The sequence below is a fragment of the Aythya marila genome (genome assembly GCF_965140915.1).
Source record: "Aythya marila genome assembly, chromosome: 2".
Taxonomy (NCBI): Eukaryota; Metazoa; Chordata; class Aves; order Anseriformes; family Anatidae; genus Aythya; species Aythya marila.
This window is the reverse complement of record NC_139043.1, coordinates 29420342-29440386: the sequence shown is the minus strand read 5'-3', so window position 1 is coordinate 29440386 and position 20045 is coordinate 29420342. Positions and strand designations below refer to the sequence as shown.

Here is a 20045-nt window from a genome sequence, read left to right as displayed (position 1 = left end):
ATGAGCTCTCTCTTCTCAACATCAGCAATCAGTGTGCCAGGACAATGTATTGTAGACTAAAATGCCCAGGCCAAGAGACCACAAAAGCTTCTCTGTCTTGTCTAAGGGAACTGAAAACAGGCTTTCACAGGGCTGCAGGATGTGCTGACAGCCTGCGTAGGGTTCAGAACTCTCACTGTTCTGGGAAATGTTGATATACAACCAGTGTAAATCTTGTCTAATCCTTGGTTAAGGAGGTACTATAACTGTTATTTTTCAGAAATAATCATATGCATGTGTCAAAGACAACCATGAGATAATCACAGACTGCTTGGTGGCTGTATGAAGTGTATGAGCTGAGTAGCTGAATACATCTTTGTGCTCCTTCCAGCAAAAGGATGACATCTCTTCTTCTATTCCCATAAATAAAAAGCAAGACCTATGCTTTAAAAACAAGCTTAGAACCATTTCCTATTATTGATTAAAATATCATTCCTGTAGTGGATCATTTCTGCAAGCAGGAAATTGTAAAGCCAAAAAGAATTTAATAACAGCAGTGGTAGCTTTCCTTCAGGATGAAATAATAGGCTAATAAGTACCCAGTTCTTTCATTTTCATATGGCTTTGTAACTTTAGAATTGGTGTGAAGAGTTAACTCTCCATTGGGTAAAATGGCTTCAAAGTAAAAACCAAACACACACACAATTTATCATTGCATTGTCCATCTAAAGAGGAAGGTATCTACTGCTTTTTTTTTGTTTGTTTGTTTTTAAGAAGGTTTTCTAGACATCAGTGGACCCACTAAGCAACAACATGCCAGGGGTAAGAAAATCAGCTCTGTATATACAATACTGTTTTGTAATTTTATTTTGAATGAAATGACATTCAGATACAGTCTAGTTATTTAAGGAGAAATTTAAACAAATGTTTAAAGCTCACAGAATTAATCAATTAGCTTCTCCATTCTTTTGTCACTGACATGAGCTCAGACTAAATTCACTCTTTTGCATAACTCAGATTCAAAATCACAATCATAGTAAAAAATACAAAAATGACTAAAATTTCATTTTCCAAACTAACTTATGAGAACAGTAAAGGAGTTGAAAAGCGTTCATTAAAAAGCCATGCTGACATGACTTACAGCTGTACAAATTGTTTAAAACAAGCATTATAGGATAAGTGCTCAAAGCAGTGCTAAAATTTGTAGCAGAATTTTTCCCAATGCTTTTAAGGAGACTTTTCTGGATAACCTACAAATAATAATAATAATAATAATGATACACTTTGAAAATGTACTCTTAAATTCACCAGAATAAAAACAAAAAATTGAAATAACTGAGAGAAAAGGATAAGGCCTTATTATGTGGTGCTTACTAGTACTCCAAATTTCCAGGATGTGGAATGTTACAGAAACAAGGTGTTTCTTTGCTGATGTTTGACTGAGATCTGTAGAAAATGAGTTAAAAACACATCTTGCACCTGACAATGTCAGCATTCTCCATGCCAGAAAAAAAACAGAGTACTGCTGAGTAAGGCAACCAGGACAAAGTATGGCTTAAGTGCAGTCTGGTTAAGGCAGAATGAGTATTTTTAAAGCTGTTACTGCTGCTTCCACTTAAAAACAGTAGTGCCCTAGAATGTGTTTAAAAGCTTCAGTTAAAAAGATCTGGAGCTAGAGGCTGGTTCACATAGAGAAATCTTAAGAAAGCTATTAATAGCTTTGTTGATTTTGTATTCTTACAAACATACTGTTCAAAGCTCAAACTTTACTAACTAGACCAAGAAGAGCAAACAAACATGTTAAGAACAGCTTTGTTGAAATACTCATCTCTTATCTGCCCCCTGCAAGACAAAGCTCCCACTCTGGGTGCATCTGAAATTTTACATGAGATGTAGAATTAGTTCTTCATCAGGCCAAATTCTGCACAAAATTATGCTGACCTTAATGTAAAAGAATTTCTTTGGCATTAGTTTCCATTTTTAAGTGAAGGCAGAATACTATGTGCCCATTATGTGCCCATTTTAGCACAGTGACTGATCCACAGCTTCTGTGTGAAGAACTCATTGATTAAACAAAGTATGGTAGCACTTCCCATATTTTCCACATGTAGCCCCACCTACCTCATTTGACAAGTTCATAATTATCATTTAGCCTTTCCGGTGCTGAGATTTTCTAAGTTATTCATAGAAAAGCTTGGGCAAGGGTAACAACAGCTGCATCATATCGTTGCATAAGCTTATGCTTAAAAATACTAGAAAATAGATGTGCTCTCATCACTCTTTGGCTTGAAACTGAAGCTTTCTCGGGTACATCAGTTTTTCCATTTGTTGGAGTCCCAAGCCAGGAACCAGCCAGTGAATGTTGGGGGCTCATACCCCTGCTTCACAATAATGATGGGGGTCCCCTTATCTCTGCCAGAAGGATCTGTTTCAATATAGCGTTTGGCTAAAAAACAGAGAGGAAATAAAACATGTAAAATATTAGTTCATTCCTCTGGCATAAAAAATACATTAAAAGCCCCAGTGAAAGAACCCAGGGCTATAATAATAAAGTATTCAATTAAATTATTTCAAAGGCAATGAAATGATCGAGTAATTGCTGATTCAGCTGCCAGTGAAATAATTTTCCACCAGATTAAAACAATGATTGTTACTCTGGTCAGACTATTGCCATACAGCCATGTTTTGGCTTTTGACCAGGAGAAAGCATTTGCTGGTGCAGTGCAAATGCAAAGGCTCCAGTCTTTTCATAAAACTTACAGATAATAAAGATACAATGAATTTTAAGTCACATTTCAAAGAAAAATAATCTTATCCAGGATTAAATCCTAACAAGCCCTATAAGCCTTTTAAACAACACTGTAAAAATAACTAAATTTCTTCTACAACATCTTTTCATTTATTTAAATACTGTTGATGTTTCTTCACTTGGAATTCCATCAAATTGATTTGATTTACCAGATTTCACGGATTCCTGTCGTTCAGTTTCATTAGCATCTTTTCCAATCCAGACAAAAACCTGCAAATAGAGGAGAGAACAATTTAGCTCCCACTTTGTTATAAGGGTGTTTTGTGCAGCAGGCAACAAACCACAAAATAGTTGATTCCACTAGGAGAAAGAATTTATGTTATGAAAGTACTGCAGAGATGCACAGCTTTCATAAGCCACAGTTAGTGGTGTGGTTTTTCGTTTGTTTGTTTGTTTTTCCTCCTTTGCTAGAGACTAGTTCTATACAAAAAATTTCACCACTCTATTGACACTGGATGGCTGGACTTCATGGACTTGGATGAAAAAGACTCTAATTACCTTTTCCACGGTTATATTTTACATGGTTGCAAGAAAATTGCTCTTTAGGTGTAGATAAAAACACTGAACTGAGCTGTCTCTGGATCGAGCTCTGAGTATGCACCAACACTTGTGCCTTGTGGCCCATGCTACACAGGGTAACTGAATACTCCACTGAATAATCCAACAGCCAGAGCCTCAACCTGCATTCCCCGCTTTTTTTTTTTTTTTCCTGTCAAGAATTCTTTTGGAAACTAGCTCCATTTTCCAGATTTCTTTCATTCATATCTGAGTCAGTATGTCCAAACACCTTCTTCACCCATCTCTTAATACTGCCTTCCCCCCCTGCTCCTTCTTGAATGGGTCTTGGACATTCCTTCTCATTTCCTAAAATCTCAGCCTTCTTTTGCTGGGAGTTAGGCTGAAGACAGACAAAACATGGGATCTGTGGTCTTCTCCCCCTTTCCAGTGGCAAAGAGTAGAGAGAATATACTGTGAGAAATATTGTGAGTGCTGAAAGCACACCTAAATTTGCTTGTCATCTGAAAAGTTCTCAACATTTTCAGTTTTCTGTGAACCTGGCAAAATGATGGATGGAAATAATCTAGAAATAGATTATTTCTAATACCCTCTAGCCAGTTCTTCTGAAGAAATTTGTGTAAAGGTCTAGTGTCTGTCCCCTTCTCTAATAAGATTTTTATAGGTGCTACTACTACTCTGATTTTGTGGTTTCTGCATATGTTTTTTGCAATAGCATTCTGTCTTAAAATTAATAAATATTAGAGATAAAGTCAAGAACATTATCAGGAACATTTCAGAACAAAGCTGGGGCTTCTACTCTTGCAGTCTCCATTGGTTTTAATGGAAAATATCTGCCATGGTGTCACATTACACTTGGAAATTCAATCATTTATGTTCACACTTGAACATCGTATAGCTCAGAAAATATAGCTCCTGATGGTATAATTTAAGGAAAACAAAACCTCTTTCATTTTCACAAAGGTGATTTTTCCTCCCATCTTACATTCTAATTTGTTAAGAATAAATTCTTTTTATCACAAAAAAAAAAAAAGGTGAAGCTTACCTGTTCCCAAGTATCCAGCAACATGACATCATCTTCAGCCAAGTCATCCTGAGTGAATTCGCCTGGGACCTCCTCAATCTAAAAAGGATACTATGGTGAGTATTTTTTGCCTTTGCTGTAATAATTTCTCAAGATATTCTGATTTTAGACAAACCAAAGATTTTGTTAAAAGGATAACTGAAATTGTGACTATTGTAAATTGGGACTGAGGTCTGCTAGAAGAAAGGGACAGGGAAATTGCCATAGTGCAACTTGTACCAAACTAACTAAATCAATCTTATAGCTGATATATTCATGCAGCTTGCATTCATTAATAAGGAAAAGAAACAACATCAATTTGGAAGTGGTGAGCTCAGTGATGAAATACACATCTAAGTAAGCTTTCCAGTCACTTGAAAATTGAACATTATAGCTGACTAAGCCATTGAGGATTAGTCCTAAAGGAAGCACGGAGTGCTTGCTTCTTCCACGGATTTACAGGTACAAAGGAAAGCAGTTTAATTTTCATCTGTATAAGCAGCAGATGTAATAATGTAGCTAGCTAATGGTTAGTTTGCTACTTGTGAAGGGCTTTCAAGGGTTTGACTATGCATTGGAGCGCTAGAGATATTGGGATCATATGGTGCAGAAGTAATTCCTTTTTTCACTCCACAACATTATGGTGTCCAGAATTTCAGAGTGATCTGACCTACCTGTTCTGGTGAACTCTAACAATGGTGATTCAGTTACTACAGAAATGCTACAGGAGATAGGGAATTTCCACACAAGTGCATAGCTCCCAGAAAGCTATTATAGTGAGATTTGTTACTATTATTGTATTTCACAGGAGTGTTTTAGAAGCTTGCTAGAAGAATGCACGTGCTAGAAGATTGCTAGAAGTATATGCCTTACTACATTTATAAGATTTTGAAGCCCTTATTAAAGGATCCTATTTGTTTTATCCCTCTCCAAATGAATTGACTGAAAGACAGCAGAGAAGGTAGCCAAGTATGTCTCCTACCTAAAAATTAGTGCATCCTTGTCAAACAGTGACACAGTGTTACTCTTCCAGAATACAGTAAGCAATTAAGCCTGAACTGACTTAATACCCAGCATACAGCTCCAGGTATTTCTGCTAAGGAAGTAAGTCTTCCTACCTAGAGGAATTAATTACATGTCCTAAATCTCTATGGAAAATTTCAGGCTGCTAAGGATTTTTGGCAAGGGCTCAGGACATTTATTTTCATCACCACCACTATCAAGCATGTAAGGGCCAAGGCACTGACCTGCACTTTCTCAAAGAAATGACAGTGGTCTGGCAATGCTCTGCAAAAACACAATTGCTTTTGACTGAGCAAATGCTCTGGCTTCTTGCATCTGCAAGCCTCTAGTCCCAGGCTAGAGAAGGCTATGCAGACATCTCTGCTATTTATTCTTCTGTCTGTTCTCAGCACTTGGATTGATTCAACGCACCAAACCTCAACTCTCTAGCTCTTGCCAAGCACTACTACCTACACAAAGAAAAGACAGATCCCCAAATTCATCTTTAATGCCTGATGATTCCCAAGCTAAAATATACCAGAAATTATATAATTAAAGAGAAGGGAAAGTATCCACACTTACAATAAATCTGCCAGTCTTATTAGAACAACCATACAGGCGAGGGGGATGATCTTCACCCTTTGTCAAAAGCTGTGATGAAGTCTGATATTGTTTTTTACCTCCAAGTACTTTCCAGAATTCCTCTGAAATACATAATATATAATTTATTCAGCAGTGGATTTGATATTTTATGGTTTATCTTGTTAGATACTATTTCAAGAATCCCTGACCAGTATCTTCTTTGCTGTCTCAAAGATGAGACAGCAGTTCTTCCAGTTATTTTCTTTCAGTTCTTCCTCCAGTTTGTCAAAATAATATAAAGGTTGTCACCGGCAGCAGTCCCAGACAGAACAATCTCTTCCTCCCCTCATAGTCACCCAGAGTAAAGAAAGGACCACACTCCTCTGCAGCTCCTGCTGCTGCCCTAGAGACATCCAGGGCATTGCACTACTTGTGCCTCAGTCAATTCTGAACAGATGTCCATGGTAAAATGTTTTGTTAGATTTTCGAAGTGAGATAGTGAGCATATGGTTCTGCCTACAACTTATATAATTGTAAAAAACGTTTAGGCTATATTTCCATGCAGTGCTGTGTATTCTCAGCTGCCCATTCAGAACCGCGTGTTTTCATACCAACCTGGTTCCTGGCCTTCATTAATCTTAGTAGTCTGGCACTTAAGAACACTGGCAATGTATTGAGCTCCTTGTTCTTCTTCTTTGTTTGCTCCTTTTCCCATCCAGGTGTAGCCAGAATTGTTTGGCAGTTTCAGAACAAAAACGTCATTGGAGTTTAGTGACACTGCATCAACGTCAACCTAGATCAAGAAAAAAAATGTTTTATTCTTCTGTCTTTCAAATAATGTGATCTATGTTTTGCATGCTTATATAAAATGTATAGATAGATGTTTATCAGCTATGCTTTTTGAATTTGATTTTTCCCTAGATTTATACTGACATAAATTAGAGAAGTACTTCGCTTGATATAGGGAACTGACTTGAAGGACAGATCTTGAAATGATTTGGCAGTTGGAAAGACTGTCTCATAAGGGCTGCCGATTTCTTGTCTGTTCTTTGCCAGCTGACTGTTCACTGCGCATTTTCCTACATTTTCCTCTGAAACACATAGATTGATCATAGCCAGTTAAACTGTATTCTCTTTGATCTCTGAGATAGGTTGGTCACACAGAGCAGTGGATTTAGATTCTGCATTCCTACCAGATGTGACTACCCAACAGAAATAGAGGGGATCATGGCAGCTACACCATTTCCCACTGGGAATATTTGTTTTTACTTAGCAGGTGACCTTACCTCTGCAATCCTGGTGATGGATATCAGGTTCCTGCGGATTTGGAAGAGCCGCGTGGGTGGAGCAGGTTTCTGACCTTCCTTCTTGGATGTCCCATTCTTGTAGACAATAAGTGGCTTATTTTTGAACAAGCTCAGTAAATGGGCAGGCTCTTTGCCTTGGCCGACTCTAATCTGTATGTAGATAAAGAAAGGCAATAAAAGAAACATAAGGACACAGGTAATTATTTTTAGGCTTTGTTGAATTGCATAGGGGAAGTTAGCCAATAAAGCTAGGAATGTTAGCGAGAATGAGAAGTGGCAAACTAAGAAGGTCTAAAAATATAGTTCCAGACGCAGTAAAGTTATAGTATTTGTGAGATTTTTTGTCAATCATGCTAACACACAGACAGAATTCAAACTTCTAACATGTCTAGCTGATTAAAATGGCTGCTACCTACTGCAATAAGAAAATTACACTTTTTCAAAAGAACTGTCATTTCATAGAGTTTCATAGTGCCACTTAATTCCCCTTAAAATAGCTTGGAAGTTTAGGGGCTTTGTATTTAAGCAGAAGAGGTTGGTTATTCATCCTTTTTACTATTTCTATGTGTATTTATCTGTAATAGAATGGAAAAGATGAACATAAATCTATCTTGCAGAGGATAATATAGATGGCAAAAAGGAGCTTCTATTACAGATACAAAAGACATTACTGCAAACTCAAAGAACATTGAGCTATGAAGAACTGCTATTTTTAGGTTAAACGTGCTATAAAAGTTATTTGTATACAACTGTTTATTCTTTCTTTATGACAGTATCCTTTATTTTTCCCACTGAAGCAAACAAAAAAGTGACTGCTAAAAGCTACACCATATATAGATTTCCTATCCAAGTTCCCCTAGCTTCATACAGGAAATAAGTGACTTGCATCTTTCATGAGATGATGACAAAAGGGAGGACGACAGAAGAGAAAGGTTGGGGAGAAAGAGAATAGGAAATAAATGGAAACTGCCTTCCAGGAAAGCAGAGGAAGGCACTAGTGCAGGGTGGAGCTGTTCTAGCTCTGCTTTCTGAGCAAAATACCCAGATGTGGCAATGCTAGCCCACTGAAGATGCTGCTGTATTCAGCTGCAGATAGCAGAGCTCAGGGTGTGGGCAGCTGAGTCACTGAGCCCTCGCTCCCCACCCAGTGCCTGCACAACGGGGTCTCTGTGGCCCCTTCCACCAAGAGGGCTGCAGGTCCCCACCTTTCTGTAGCCACTCCTGGGGATCACTCCCGGGAAGGAAAGAAAGGAGAAAGGCATACTGTGTAGCCAGCAGAAAAGTGGAGAGCACCAGTGCCAGCCCTTGGGCACTGCCTGGTGAGGCTGGAGGCAGTGGGAAGCAAAGGATCTGAAGAAGGAAGGGCTGCTCCAGTCTAGCACGTGGTCGTGGGCAGTAAAAGCAGTGCTTCTAGCTAGCACACAGCTGGTCAGACTAGTAACATTGCCTGATAAGGATGCCCCAGAACATGTATACTTGTGGGTTCCAAGCTGCGAAATTGTAGCAGGATTTCTACAAATGAAGGGGGAAGAAAAAAAAAAAAATGCTGAGGGAAACATACATGTACATGTTCCTGCAAAACAAATGCTGTCACAGCTTTTTAATAGTAATTTGTACTGTAGTGCCACCTAGTGAGCAAAAATAGAATAGTTTAAACCTTTCAAATAATGCTCATACAGATATTAAGTATAGGTTCTAGGTAGGCATGCATATGCATACAAATCTACAGACATGTAAGTAATCCACACACATACATTATTAAATTCACTTCAGGCTAAAAAAAAAATTTAAGTATCATGTCCACTGCAGTGCGATGGATGTCCTTCAGCTTTCATAATACAGCTTATTATTAGTGCAGCTGTTGGTAGTAATGTTATTTTTGCTGTAGTAATTCTGTAGTATTAGTATTGGTCATGGGTATGGGGAACGACCATATTGTGCTGAACTCTGTTCAAAGATAGAACATATGTTAAGAATATTTCAAAGAATAATTAACTGGGAATATTTTAATCCTTCCTTAATGTGATTTCAATCATAAATCATAACTAATTAATAGCTAAAGGTATCATCTGCCATCTAAATTAACTGTACCTTGGTGGGTGGGGGAAGCCCTTACTTTGGTAATTAAGGAATGGGAAGTACAGAATTACCTTCTAGTACCTAGAAAATCCCTGCTTGCCCTTAGTCATCTTCCTGCTTGAGCCTTTGTGTGAAAACAGGAGGCCTCCCACCTCTTCCCCTACACATGCCTCCTCACTAGGGAGGAAAGGAGAGCAGTCATGCTAGGACTAGCTTATCTCACATCTTTTACCTGCCAATGTCATAGAACCATAGAAGAGACCTTAAAACAACCACCTAGACCCCCTGCCATGAGCAGGGACACCTCCCACCAGACCAGGTTGCCCAAAGTCCCATCCAACTTGGCCTTGAACACCTCCAGGGATGGAGTATCCACAGCTTCTCTGGGCAGCCTGTTCCACTGACTCAACACCCTCATAGTAAATAATTTCTTCATAATATATAATCTAAATCTTCCCCTCTTTTAGTTTAAAGCCATTACCCCTTGTCGTATCACTACACTCCCTGACAAAGAGTCTCTTTCCTGCCTTGTTGTAGATTCCTATAGGTACTGGAAGTCTGCTGTAAGGTCTCCTCAGAGCCAGTGCACAGACCCTTTCTGCAAGTGAAAATACGTATCCTGCTTTGTGGAGCTTAAGGCACTAAGGGATGGGAAAATCCAAGTTATGTTCCTCACAACAGTTGGGTCAAGCCAGACCCTGTGACACAGTTCTGTCTGGTTCCCCTGCTCTGGCTTTTCACGTGGCTTTCATTTCTCCCAGTTTTTGTTCTCTGTAAGTCAGGTGTCTTGCCTAGGCTAAACATTGCAGCTTCCTGTATAATCAAAAGGAGACAGAAAGGCAGGCACACATGGCTATTCCTCTGTCAAACACCTGCTTCAAAGTGGGTTGCCCTAGGAGGATCTTATCCTTCAGTCTCCACAGGCCATGTACACAGTCTGTAAAGCTAGGCAGGACTAAAACCTAATTTTCAGTCAGTGAAAGTTGAAGGAAAGAAAAGGTAGTTTTAGGCTGTATTATATCTCTGTTCTCTACATTCAAAAGGGATAATTAAAATGGGGAATCTCCACTGATTTAAAAGGAACACACTGTGCTTTAGCTTGATACAGACCTCTGTAGACACTGACGTTTGGTCAGTTATCAAAATAGTCTGTATGCATACAACTCTGTTTCAGTGAAAAGGAAAAAGGGAAAGTTCTTTGACTTTCTAAGTGTTCTTTTTTTTTTTTTTTTTGTCCTTTCTGACATAAAACAATCTCCACAGCAAGTGGGTAAACTACGAGGTATAAAAAAACATTCATGATGGGTTACGAAGAACTCATTATTAATTTGAGAAAAGCTTGGACAAATCTTCCAAAGAGAAAAGGCTAGCAAGTTAGGTGAATCCTAAAATGTACCTGGAAGTTACTCTGCCTTAATATTTGAAGAAAATAATGGTGAAGATTGTTAATAATCATAGCTAATGAAATATAGAAAGGCCTAGTTTAAGGCTCTTTAGTGCTCTGCAAAGTAACTCTATAATTTCCAAAGGTTAACACCAACAAGAAATAAAGATATTTTAAGATAAATATGAGGAGAAAACAGTGTTATTAGTTGTGTGAAGAAAAGGCAGAACTTTGAAAAACTAGATTATTTTGAAATGAACTCAAGTAACTGGCAGTTTGGTTTGCTTTTTAATTAAGCAGATACATCCATCTTCTGCAACTTAAGTACTTAGAAGTGGTTAAAGATTAGATACCATTTTCTAAGAAAATCTGATGGTATGGCCACATGCATGATTTTCTGCAGGGTGAGCAGGGAGATAAGTTTACAGGGCTTCATGGTTAAACCTTCATAACATTAAGGTATTGTAAACATATGTAATTTCAGGTAGTTTACTCACTGATGAAAGAAAGTTAAATATCTTACTACACAGAAAATACATGCACAGAAGCAGTCACCACGAGCAGTTGATAATCCCAGTCTTCAAACACTATATCTTCCTTTAATTTCTCATTGTTTCTGCATCTATTTTGCACGCTGTATTGAATTTCATCTGAAAGACACTAACCTGCACAGCCTGACCATTCAATAAGCGATCAAGCTGAACCGTCAGAAATGCAGATGCTGTCAGTTCATCTTTTGTAGCATTGGCTCCTTGCCTGAGGAAGGTATGGTTAAAAACAAACAATACAACAATAGTTAAGTCCAGTTTCAAAATGATCCAGAGTTTATACTGCATGACAAATACATAGTAAATAATCTTGTATTTACATGTGGTTCTACTCTTATGAGCAGGACAAAAAGATAGCATAAAATAATATCCACATGCTGGTGGTCTGTGCAAGCTGACCAAACATACCATGTGTAGATGATCTGCCCTTTAGGGTAAGTGTAGAGAATAATGTAGCAGTCACCACCATAGAATTGTCCATATGTCTGGGGTTCCACAGGAACTCTGCCACTGCTTTCCACACGCCAGATCTGGGAAACACAGAAATCATTGGGAAACGCTGAACTTCATTCTGGGACACTTTAAGGAGCATTTTACTGTATCATCCCTTAAGCAGCCTTTCCTTATGTAGCCAAGTGTTATGTTATAAAGCCAGGAAAGATTCTTCCTTGAAGTGGATCTTTTTACCCTACATGCACTGAATGAATAGCGATCACCAACAAGCCACTGCAGTATACTTTTCTTTGTCCTGATGCTTTAATGTCACTCGATCAACATAATGCTATGTTGAACATACTTTCTTAATGTCTTAAGATGATAATGTGACATGAATAGCACAATATTTTGGTTTACAATAGAACTATCATACCATTTGTGAGAGGAACACTGTAGTTAAATAACATACAGTTTTGCAGATTTCTTCCTATTTGATTCACTACAGCTCAATTCAGTTAATGACTGACCTCCAAAATCATACTTCTAAAACTATATGACAAAAAATGCTTCAGACCTCAACACTGTGTCTCAAGCCTATGGACCATCCCAAGGATGAGGTCTGAAAGCCAGAAAATATACCAGTGAGACTGTAGGTATTTATCCCTCCTCTTACTTCCAGAATCCCAACATAGGCTATGTTGGTGCAATCACAGACTCATTTAGGTTGGAAAAGACCTCTAAGACCATCAAGTCCAACTGTTAACCCAGCACTTCCAAGTCTACCACCAAACCATATCACTAAGCACCACATCTACGCATTTTTCTGTATACCTCCAAGGATGATGACTTAATTACTTCCCTGAGCAGACTCAGGACCCTTTCAGTGATTAAATTTTTCCTGATATCCAACCTAAACCTCCCCTGGCACACCTTGAGGCCAGTGCCTCTTGTCCTAGTGCTCGTAAATGACAAACAAAGCCTGTGTAGTCCAAAGATATTAACTTCAATACTGTGAAAGACTAATCTAAAGAGATTCAAATGGGATATGGATATATTTAGAAGGACTCTAAAGCCATCACATTCTCTTCAAATCCAGGCTACCTGGGAGACCCACTAGGGACAAGAAGCAGATAGGATAGATACACGAAGATATATGTAATAAAATGGATTGAATTTCTGACTCCAAGGGGAAATTTTCCCCTTCCAGATTTCAAGCTGATGTAGGCTAAAAGTATTCCTTTAGGATAAGGACCATATTTAAAGTATTTCTTTAAAAGGTATTCTGCGAAAGGGAAGACATTTCTGCTCTTTGATTTCTGCTGATGACTGCTACAATATCTTTCATGAGTATCAAAATAACGTGACATATCAGCATACAGCTGACATAGAGATTCACTTCCCACTTCAAAGTACCTTTTCTGGTGGTAAGAATAACATTATGATTAATGTAGTTTCACTCTATGCCACAGTTTAAATGGCAAAACAGAGTAGCTGTTTAGCCTGTTACAAGAAACCAAAGAAACCGTGTTGGTGCAAATTGCATATTTGTTAATTACAACACAAAAATTACCTCTACTTTTCCTGAACCATCATCTACCATGTTATGTTGGGCAGCCATTTGTGGAGACTCATGTAACTTGGTAGCATCAAATTCAATCTGCTCAATTTTAGCCACTCTCTCTGTGACATACACTTTGCCAAAGCCATCACTTTCATCCTTATCCTTCCAGTCTTTGAAAAATTGTTTGAAAATTGGTGTTTCACCTCCTTGTGGAAGCACTTGAATCTGCAATGAAATAAGAAGCATGGGATGCAAGGAAAACAAAACTGACATGGTTACTCGAACAAAAACTTTTTTGAATTATTTGTCAGTGAAACACTGTCCTTATGGTCTTATATGCCCTTTTTTATTTTTTTTTTTGATTTAAAAACAAAGTCTTTAACAGAGTTCATTCTCTGTTGGTGTCATCTCATACATAGATCGCACCTGTGTGTTGGCAGGATAATTCATTTGCTGTATGAATGCTTCAGCATTCTTCATGGCAGCCTTTCTCTCTTGTGGGTTAGCATCTTTGCCTAGTTAAAACAGAAGGATAACAATACATGAGAAAGGGCAATGAGCTCACAGATCCTGCAAAAACAAGATGTCCTTGAGACAGGTTCTCTCTTCAGCATTGCCAATGCTTCAGTCTTGAACAAACACAAATGCTGGATATAGCATGAGAAATAAAATTCATACAAAGTTGAATGGTCAAAATAGTACCTTGGTGGTTTTGAAAACAGTTAAAGTAACCGAAAAAAATATTTTGTTTTTCTTTGTAAGTTTCTGTTTAAAAAATGTTGTTCATAATATCTGCTCTGTTTAAGGTATGCATCCAACAATAATAACCTGTTTCCTTTCTTTGAATTGTCCCTTTCTGGGCTGCAATGTGTTAAATGAAGGTGCTGTCCAGAACTGCCTTCCCTTCATCAGGTACCACCACTGTTCTACAGACTGAGTAGATGCAACTCCCTTTATATCTCGCTATGCTGTGCAATTTACCACCACCCTTTCCTACCCATTGCTCCTTGCTCAGCCTTGTTCAGTATTAGACATCTCTGAAAGTGTCTGTGGGATGGCTTTTTTTTTGTATGTGTTCTATGACCCAGCTGGCTACCAATGACTATACTTGAAAGAACTCTTAGACTAAGAGGTACATCTTTGTAGACTACAAAGATGCTCTGATAATCTGTATGTTGTATGAAATTCTGAATGAAACTATTAGCAAAGTGTTTCGCAGTCCTCAGCTTGGTGGTTTGAATATTTGAGCAACCTGTGGCTTTGAGTAACCTGGTCTAAAGGAAAGTGTTCCTGTCCACAGCAGGGAGGTTGTAACTAGATGATCGTTAAGGTCCCTTCCAACCCAAACCATTCTATGATTCTGTGAAGATTTCCAGTAGAGATGATAACTACAGCCTCCCAGTGCAAGGGTGAGACTCACAGATTAATGTAGAGGTTTTTTTTTGTTTTTTTGTTTGTTTTACATATTATCATTACCAACAGTAGCAAAGTGAGGATGCACAAAGGAGCATGTAGGGCTGCATTCATAAGATGTATATTGTATATAAGATGCCCAGTCCTATTGGGTTGGTTATTCTAGGAGCTGTCAGGTGAATAGGGAAAACCAGGAATTAGGGGCTCATGTAGAACTTAGGTTATATGAGCACAATGCACGCAAAATGCTTTGCTTTAAAGGACACATTCCTATCTGCAAATGAAATATTAAAGCAAAATGTTTACAATGCTTCCTGGATTCAGAAGCTTGACAACCACATTGATTAATTATTTGCTATTGCGTGTGGTAAAAAGAAAATCAAATGCCACACATTTAAAGCAAATGCCAATAACTAATACACTACCTCAGACAAAAAAGGAGAGATACTCAATGCTGGATGCAATGGCAGCACCAGGTAAAAGGTGTCCAGACCTAATTCCTCAGTTCCCTTCTGGGAAAATGATCAGTCAGAAAAATTGCAGACAGTCCTACAAGCATTGTGATACCACAGAGAACCAGTCACAAGGAAGAAAGAAGCATCAAAGTATTTGTAAGCTTATGCTTTTAGTTGATCTCTGGGACATGAAGACTGTACTTTTTACTCATCTTTCGATTTCACACCTCCAGGAAACAATGTATGGAAATACCTGTTATCAAACTTTCAATGCACATATTTTTCTCATGGATGATAGAGATTTGATAGTAATATACAAAAATTGCAGGATTATCATAAAATCAAAGATTATTTATGTTTGCTTTGTAATTGCCACTTAGGTAAGCATTTAAGCACCCAGGCTTTCAGATGCCTTAAAATTGTCCTTAGACAGGATTCAGCCTCAAAGCCCTTACTCACATCCTTGTCCATTGACCACGCCAAGGAAGAACTGTGTGCAGGGTACTGTGTCCAGCCAGTATTTTTTGCTACTGTTCAGTGGGTGTTGTGTGTATTCCTTAGAACTGTCTGTGTTCCTTTTGCATTTGTGACAGAAGTGATCTCTTACCTTTCCACACAAAGATCTTCCTTGCAGCACCATTGTCCAAAATGAAGCACTCCTGAGACAAAAGCATAGCCATAGAGAAAGGGTTTTCCTCTGCTACCACCGACACCTTCATGGATCCACTTGCATCTGACACCTAACAAAGTAAAAATTACAAACTTAGATCAACTCTGGTTTTGATCATTAAACTAATTTCCACTCCCCAAATTACTATAAAATTCAGTTACCCTTCCTATGTATGACGTTGGTATCCTGCTGGAAGGTAAGCAGTTAATGAGTTTTAGTTTCATTTCATATTACATCCAGTAGAGGGAGATGTAGTGTTAATTTTAGTGATGCTTGTCTCACAGCTTTTCAAAATAAATCAAGTTTTGTTTCCACTCTCAATTCGACCGCTTATTCAATGAACAGCTCACAGTTAAAAATGCATACCTTCATCAGTCCAATCTTTATGCTCTGCTGAACCAGCAGAGGCCCTAGATGTCATCCTCTGCTACCAAGCACCCCTCACTGAAGCCAAAGGTACACATACATACTGAACAAGAGCATTTGAAACTATGATAAAATAGTCCTACACCACTATTGACAAATTACGTATCTACATTTATACCATACAGTTCTTTAATATAAAGCTGTCATACGACCTGTTGCAAAATCTGCTTTGTAACCTCTGTAAATTGATACAGGCCTTTATAACCTTCTAGAATTCACTCCTACAAGGCTAAAAAGATAATACTTAGAGAGAAGTAAGTAGTTGTATAGACTTGCATGTGAATAAAATACTGTACTGTTAGGTTGAAGGATAAGTTCCATGCCTCTTCTAGGCAAGAACAGTATGCCTACTTAAATACAAGGAAAAAACTTAACTTTGCTAAGTGTAATCATAAAATTCCTACTGATAAAATGGAGTAAAAAAATCCATTCATGGTTAATTTTCTGATATTGGCACTGTCCCAGTCAGTGTTAAGCCATTGAAAGTGAGGAAGAAGAAAACGGGCATCACAAAAGAAAGGCCTTTTGTGTTTAAATTCTTCTGGATTTTACTTAGAAAAATATAACATAACTGTACATCTCTCAAACTCTGCTAAGAATAAGTAAATCATATATGTCTACTACAACTATCTCTTTTAAAATCAAAAAGACTGGAAATGTAGATTGATTAAAACCAACTAACTCTTCTTTGGCCTTCACTGAATGGTTATGCTTAATTTGTTTCCTGAGTAAACGGGACTGTAATCAATATTTTTTCCTTGGTTCTTCTGGGCTGTCTTGACATCCGTTGAGAACCTTGTCCATTGGTTGTAAATCAGCCAACACAATTGCAGTTCTGTAACTGAAGCCAGAACTCCATAAATGAAGGTATTACATGCATGATTACCATTGAGTGCACCTAACACAAAAATAAAGTTACTTACCATATATAGTTTAGCACTTCTCCTATTTGTAATATCAGCCACCTCATCATCATCATCACCACATTCAGGAAGCTGTGGCTTCTCCCCTAAAACCTATACAAGAAGAAAATAATAAAATCAATGTAGAGAGATTGTAGTTTCTGCAGTATAAATACCCCAAAATTGTAATGTGTTATCCCAGTAATCAGTTAGTCAGGATTATCTTTATACTTAATTCCAATCTAAATCCAAACTCATGGATGACTTCTTTGCAAATAACTGTGTCAGATCTTTAGATCTACATGTTGCCTTTCCTGCAAGCCAACTTGCTGGTCTTGTATAGGCTAGGATAGGAAATGGTATATTACTTAAAGCTTCAAAGGATGGAAAGACACATATGCACGAGAGATTTATCTGCTACTACTACCCTATGTGTTTGTTTATATGTCTGTCTTCCCTTTTTCCTCCCACTGACTTCTATAGCATTGGTAAGCAGGTGTTAAAATTTTTGGAATGACATTGCTCATCAAATGTTTGAGAATAAAATTAAATCAAAGTGAAATACATGAGTTGAAGTTATTATCTTGCTTACAAAATATCAGATTATGAGTTCAAAAATCTTTATGTTTACAGATTCTTAATCTCATTTTCAGGGGGAAAAAATAGCTAAATTCTTAGAAAAAAAAAATCATAGAGTGTAAAAACAATTTTTGCTCCATGACCAGATTATCAATTTAAGCAGTGTGGTAGTTTTTACATCATAGTACTGTTACACCATGGATAACCTTATAATAACTATTACTAGAAGAAATTTACAGAGGTTCATCAAGAATATGTAATGGTCAGGTAGTTATTATTAAATCCTAGTAACTCATTATTCAGGGCAAGACCTCTCCATACTGACTGATATATGACCAGATCCAATTCTGTTGCACACAGAATTTTATGGATTTCTATAGAGTTATGTCCTAAAATGAAGATAGTAGTAGTTAAGACGTCTGAGTAACAATATATTTGCATGAAGTACAAGCGGCAGAACAGCCTGTCTATGGATTTGCATATAACATGAAGTCATGTGCAAAAACATTGTAAATATTTGATAACAGGAAAGGCTGACAAAGCATACAGCTGCAAGAAATTTGAAAGAAAACTGTAGCATAAATGTTGAATATTAATCTGTCGTTCGTGGAATTTTCTGACCTGGAAAAGTAAAATACATGGCCTTAGCAAGTGTGGTTGTTCCAGTTTAATCTGAAATATTTTACTTGTGACTCACTGAAGACAAAAGGTAATGCCCTGAAAGTTTAAGAAAGGCATTACCATTAGGTCTTCAGTACCTATCAGTCAGCATTTCCTGAATTGACACTACATGGCTGTGGGAATATTACCATATAGGCCAAGCAGGGCTATACTTCCATAGCAGAGTAGCACAAGACTGGTGAATGACTGATTAAAAGAGAATGTGCATATGTGGCACATTGTCACAAGTTTTCTGAAAATGTTTCCCTTCCTAGGTTTGCAGAATGAACAGAGGCCTATACACTAGCTGCAGAGCACCAAGAATAATGCTGTCTTTGTAACACAAGGGTCAGAAAATTACCAAGAAACAGACACTCTTCTTTACCTGAACGCATACTGAACAGGTTTGAGGTTTTCATAACATTTGACTTTCAGAGACTATTAAAAGGGTAAAAGACTCCTATTAATAAAACCTCCAAAAGTCCATATTCACTATTTTTTTCTGCTTAATTAGGTATTTCCAGAAAATGCCAAAATTTCACACACAAGTTGTGATTCCTGACACAGGTAAAGTCAGCATTTTCTCTTGCCATGCATACAGAATACCTGTGGTACCGCAATCACTTTACTTCACTGTAAGTTGCTTAAAGTGATATAAAATAAATTGCTGTTAAAATTTCTGTGTGCACAGGAATCTTTGAGAGCTATGCAAGTGCCACACAGTATTTTTAAAGGAGGCTACGAAGTGCTTCATTGTGCTTATGAAAGCAACTCGACAGAAGCAGCCTCTCTGCTGACAGCACCATCAAAGCACTCTGCTCTGGTGGCGATTAAACCAAGCAGGTTCTATAATTTAAAAATTCAGTTTTAAAATGTGCTCCAGCACAGTTTAGATTCTGGCCAAATAACAGAAGCAAAAAACTGTGTCTAAACAGAAAGCAATTAATGCTGAAAAATTCTTAAGTTCTGTCCCAAAGAAATTCCTCCTCAGAGATATCATCTTCCCTCCTTCTAAGGGAAACTCCCATGGAACGGCGGAGTCCACACACAGCCACACGTACGCCTGGTTGTTAAGACAACAGATACATTTAATCAATAAGATATGAAGTGTGTATGGTGTTGTTAACTGCTAAACTGGAGCTGTGTTGTATAATTACAAAAGCATATGGCTGACTGAGGTGTGGCACTCCAGGCTGCCTCACCTTTATATAGCTGATGAGGCATCATAACGCTGATGAGACATCGTAAAATGAGGCTCATGACAGCTGAAGCTGTAGTCAAAGGCTCCTGAAGCACGGATAACCAGTGAAATTACTTAAATCAACAGACAGTGTAAAGGACTTTGAATCTTATGGTCCTTACACCTTAGTTTCATACATTCAGTGTTAGCAACAAGAACAGAACCTTGATCTTACATAATTCTCATACAATTAAGTATAATTAGGGCCCTGCAAACATATCCATGCCACAACTGCCTCACTCTCTGGGCTTGGCATCTTTCTTTGTAGCTGCTTGCTTGATTTCCAAATCAGAGTCTCTTCCTATCACTTTACCTTATCTGCCTTTGACATATTAACATGTCAGATCCCTCCTTGCTCTTCATTGCTCTATCCTGGAGTGAGCTTTATTCTCTCCCCACCATTGCTTTCTGCAAGTTTCTGAGTCCTGGAGAAAA

General features: G+C 37.9%; 1 protein-coding gene across 1 annotated transcript in view; it reads right to left on the bottom strand.

Annotated features, from left to right (window-relative positions):
- Positions 1 to 830: 830 nt before the first annotated feature.
- The window catches only part of SCIN (scinderin), a 47785-nt gene continuing 28570 nt past the window's right edge, over positions 831 to 20045 (bottom strand). Inside the window, exons 5-16 of the mRNA XM_082753894.1 lie at positions 17153 to 17245; positions 15741 to 15873; positions 13692 to 13780; positions 13275 to 13490; positions 11678 to 11799; positions 11387 to 11477; positions 7238 to 7408; positions 6567 to 6744; positions 5952 to 6073; positions 4350 to 4427; positions 2938 to 2998; positions 831 to 2425 (exon numbers count right to left, since the gene is read on the bottom strand). Of these exons, the coding sequence (XP_082610020.1) occupies positions 2292 to 2425; positions 2938 to 2998; positions 4350 to 4427; positions 5952 to 6073; positions 6567 to 6744; positions 7238 to 7408; positions 11387 to 11477; positions 11678 to 11799; positions 13275 to 13490; positions 13692 to 13780; positions 15741 to 15873; positions 17153 to 17245 (1488 nt within the window). The 3' untranslated portion in view covers positions 831 to 2291. The remainder of the gene's footprint in view (positions 2426 to 2937; positions 2999 to 4349; positions 4428 to 5951; positions 6074 to 6566; positions 6745 to 7237; positions 7409 to 11386; positions 11478 to 11677; positions 11800 to 13274; positions 13491 to 13691; positions 13781 to 15740; positions 15874 to 17152; positions 17246 to 20045) is intronic.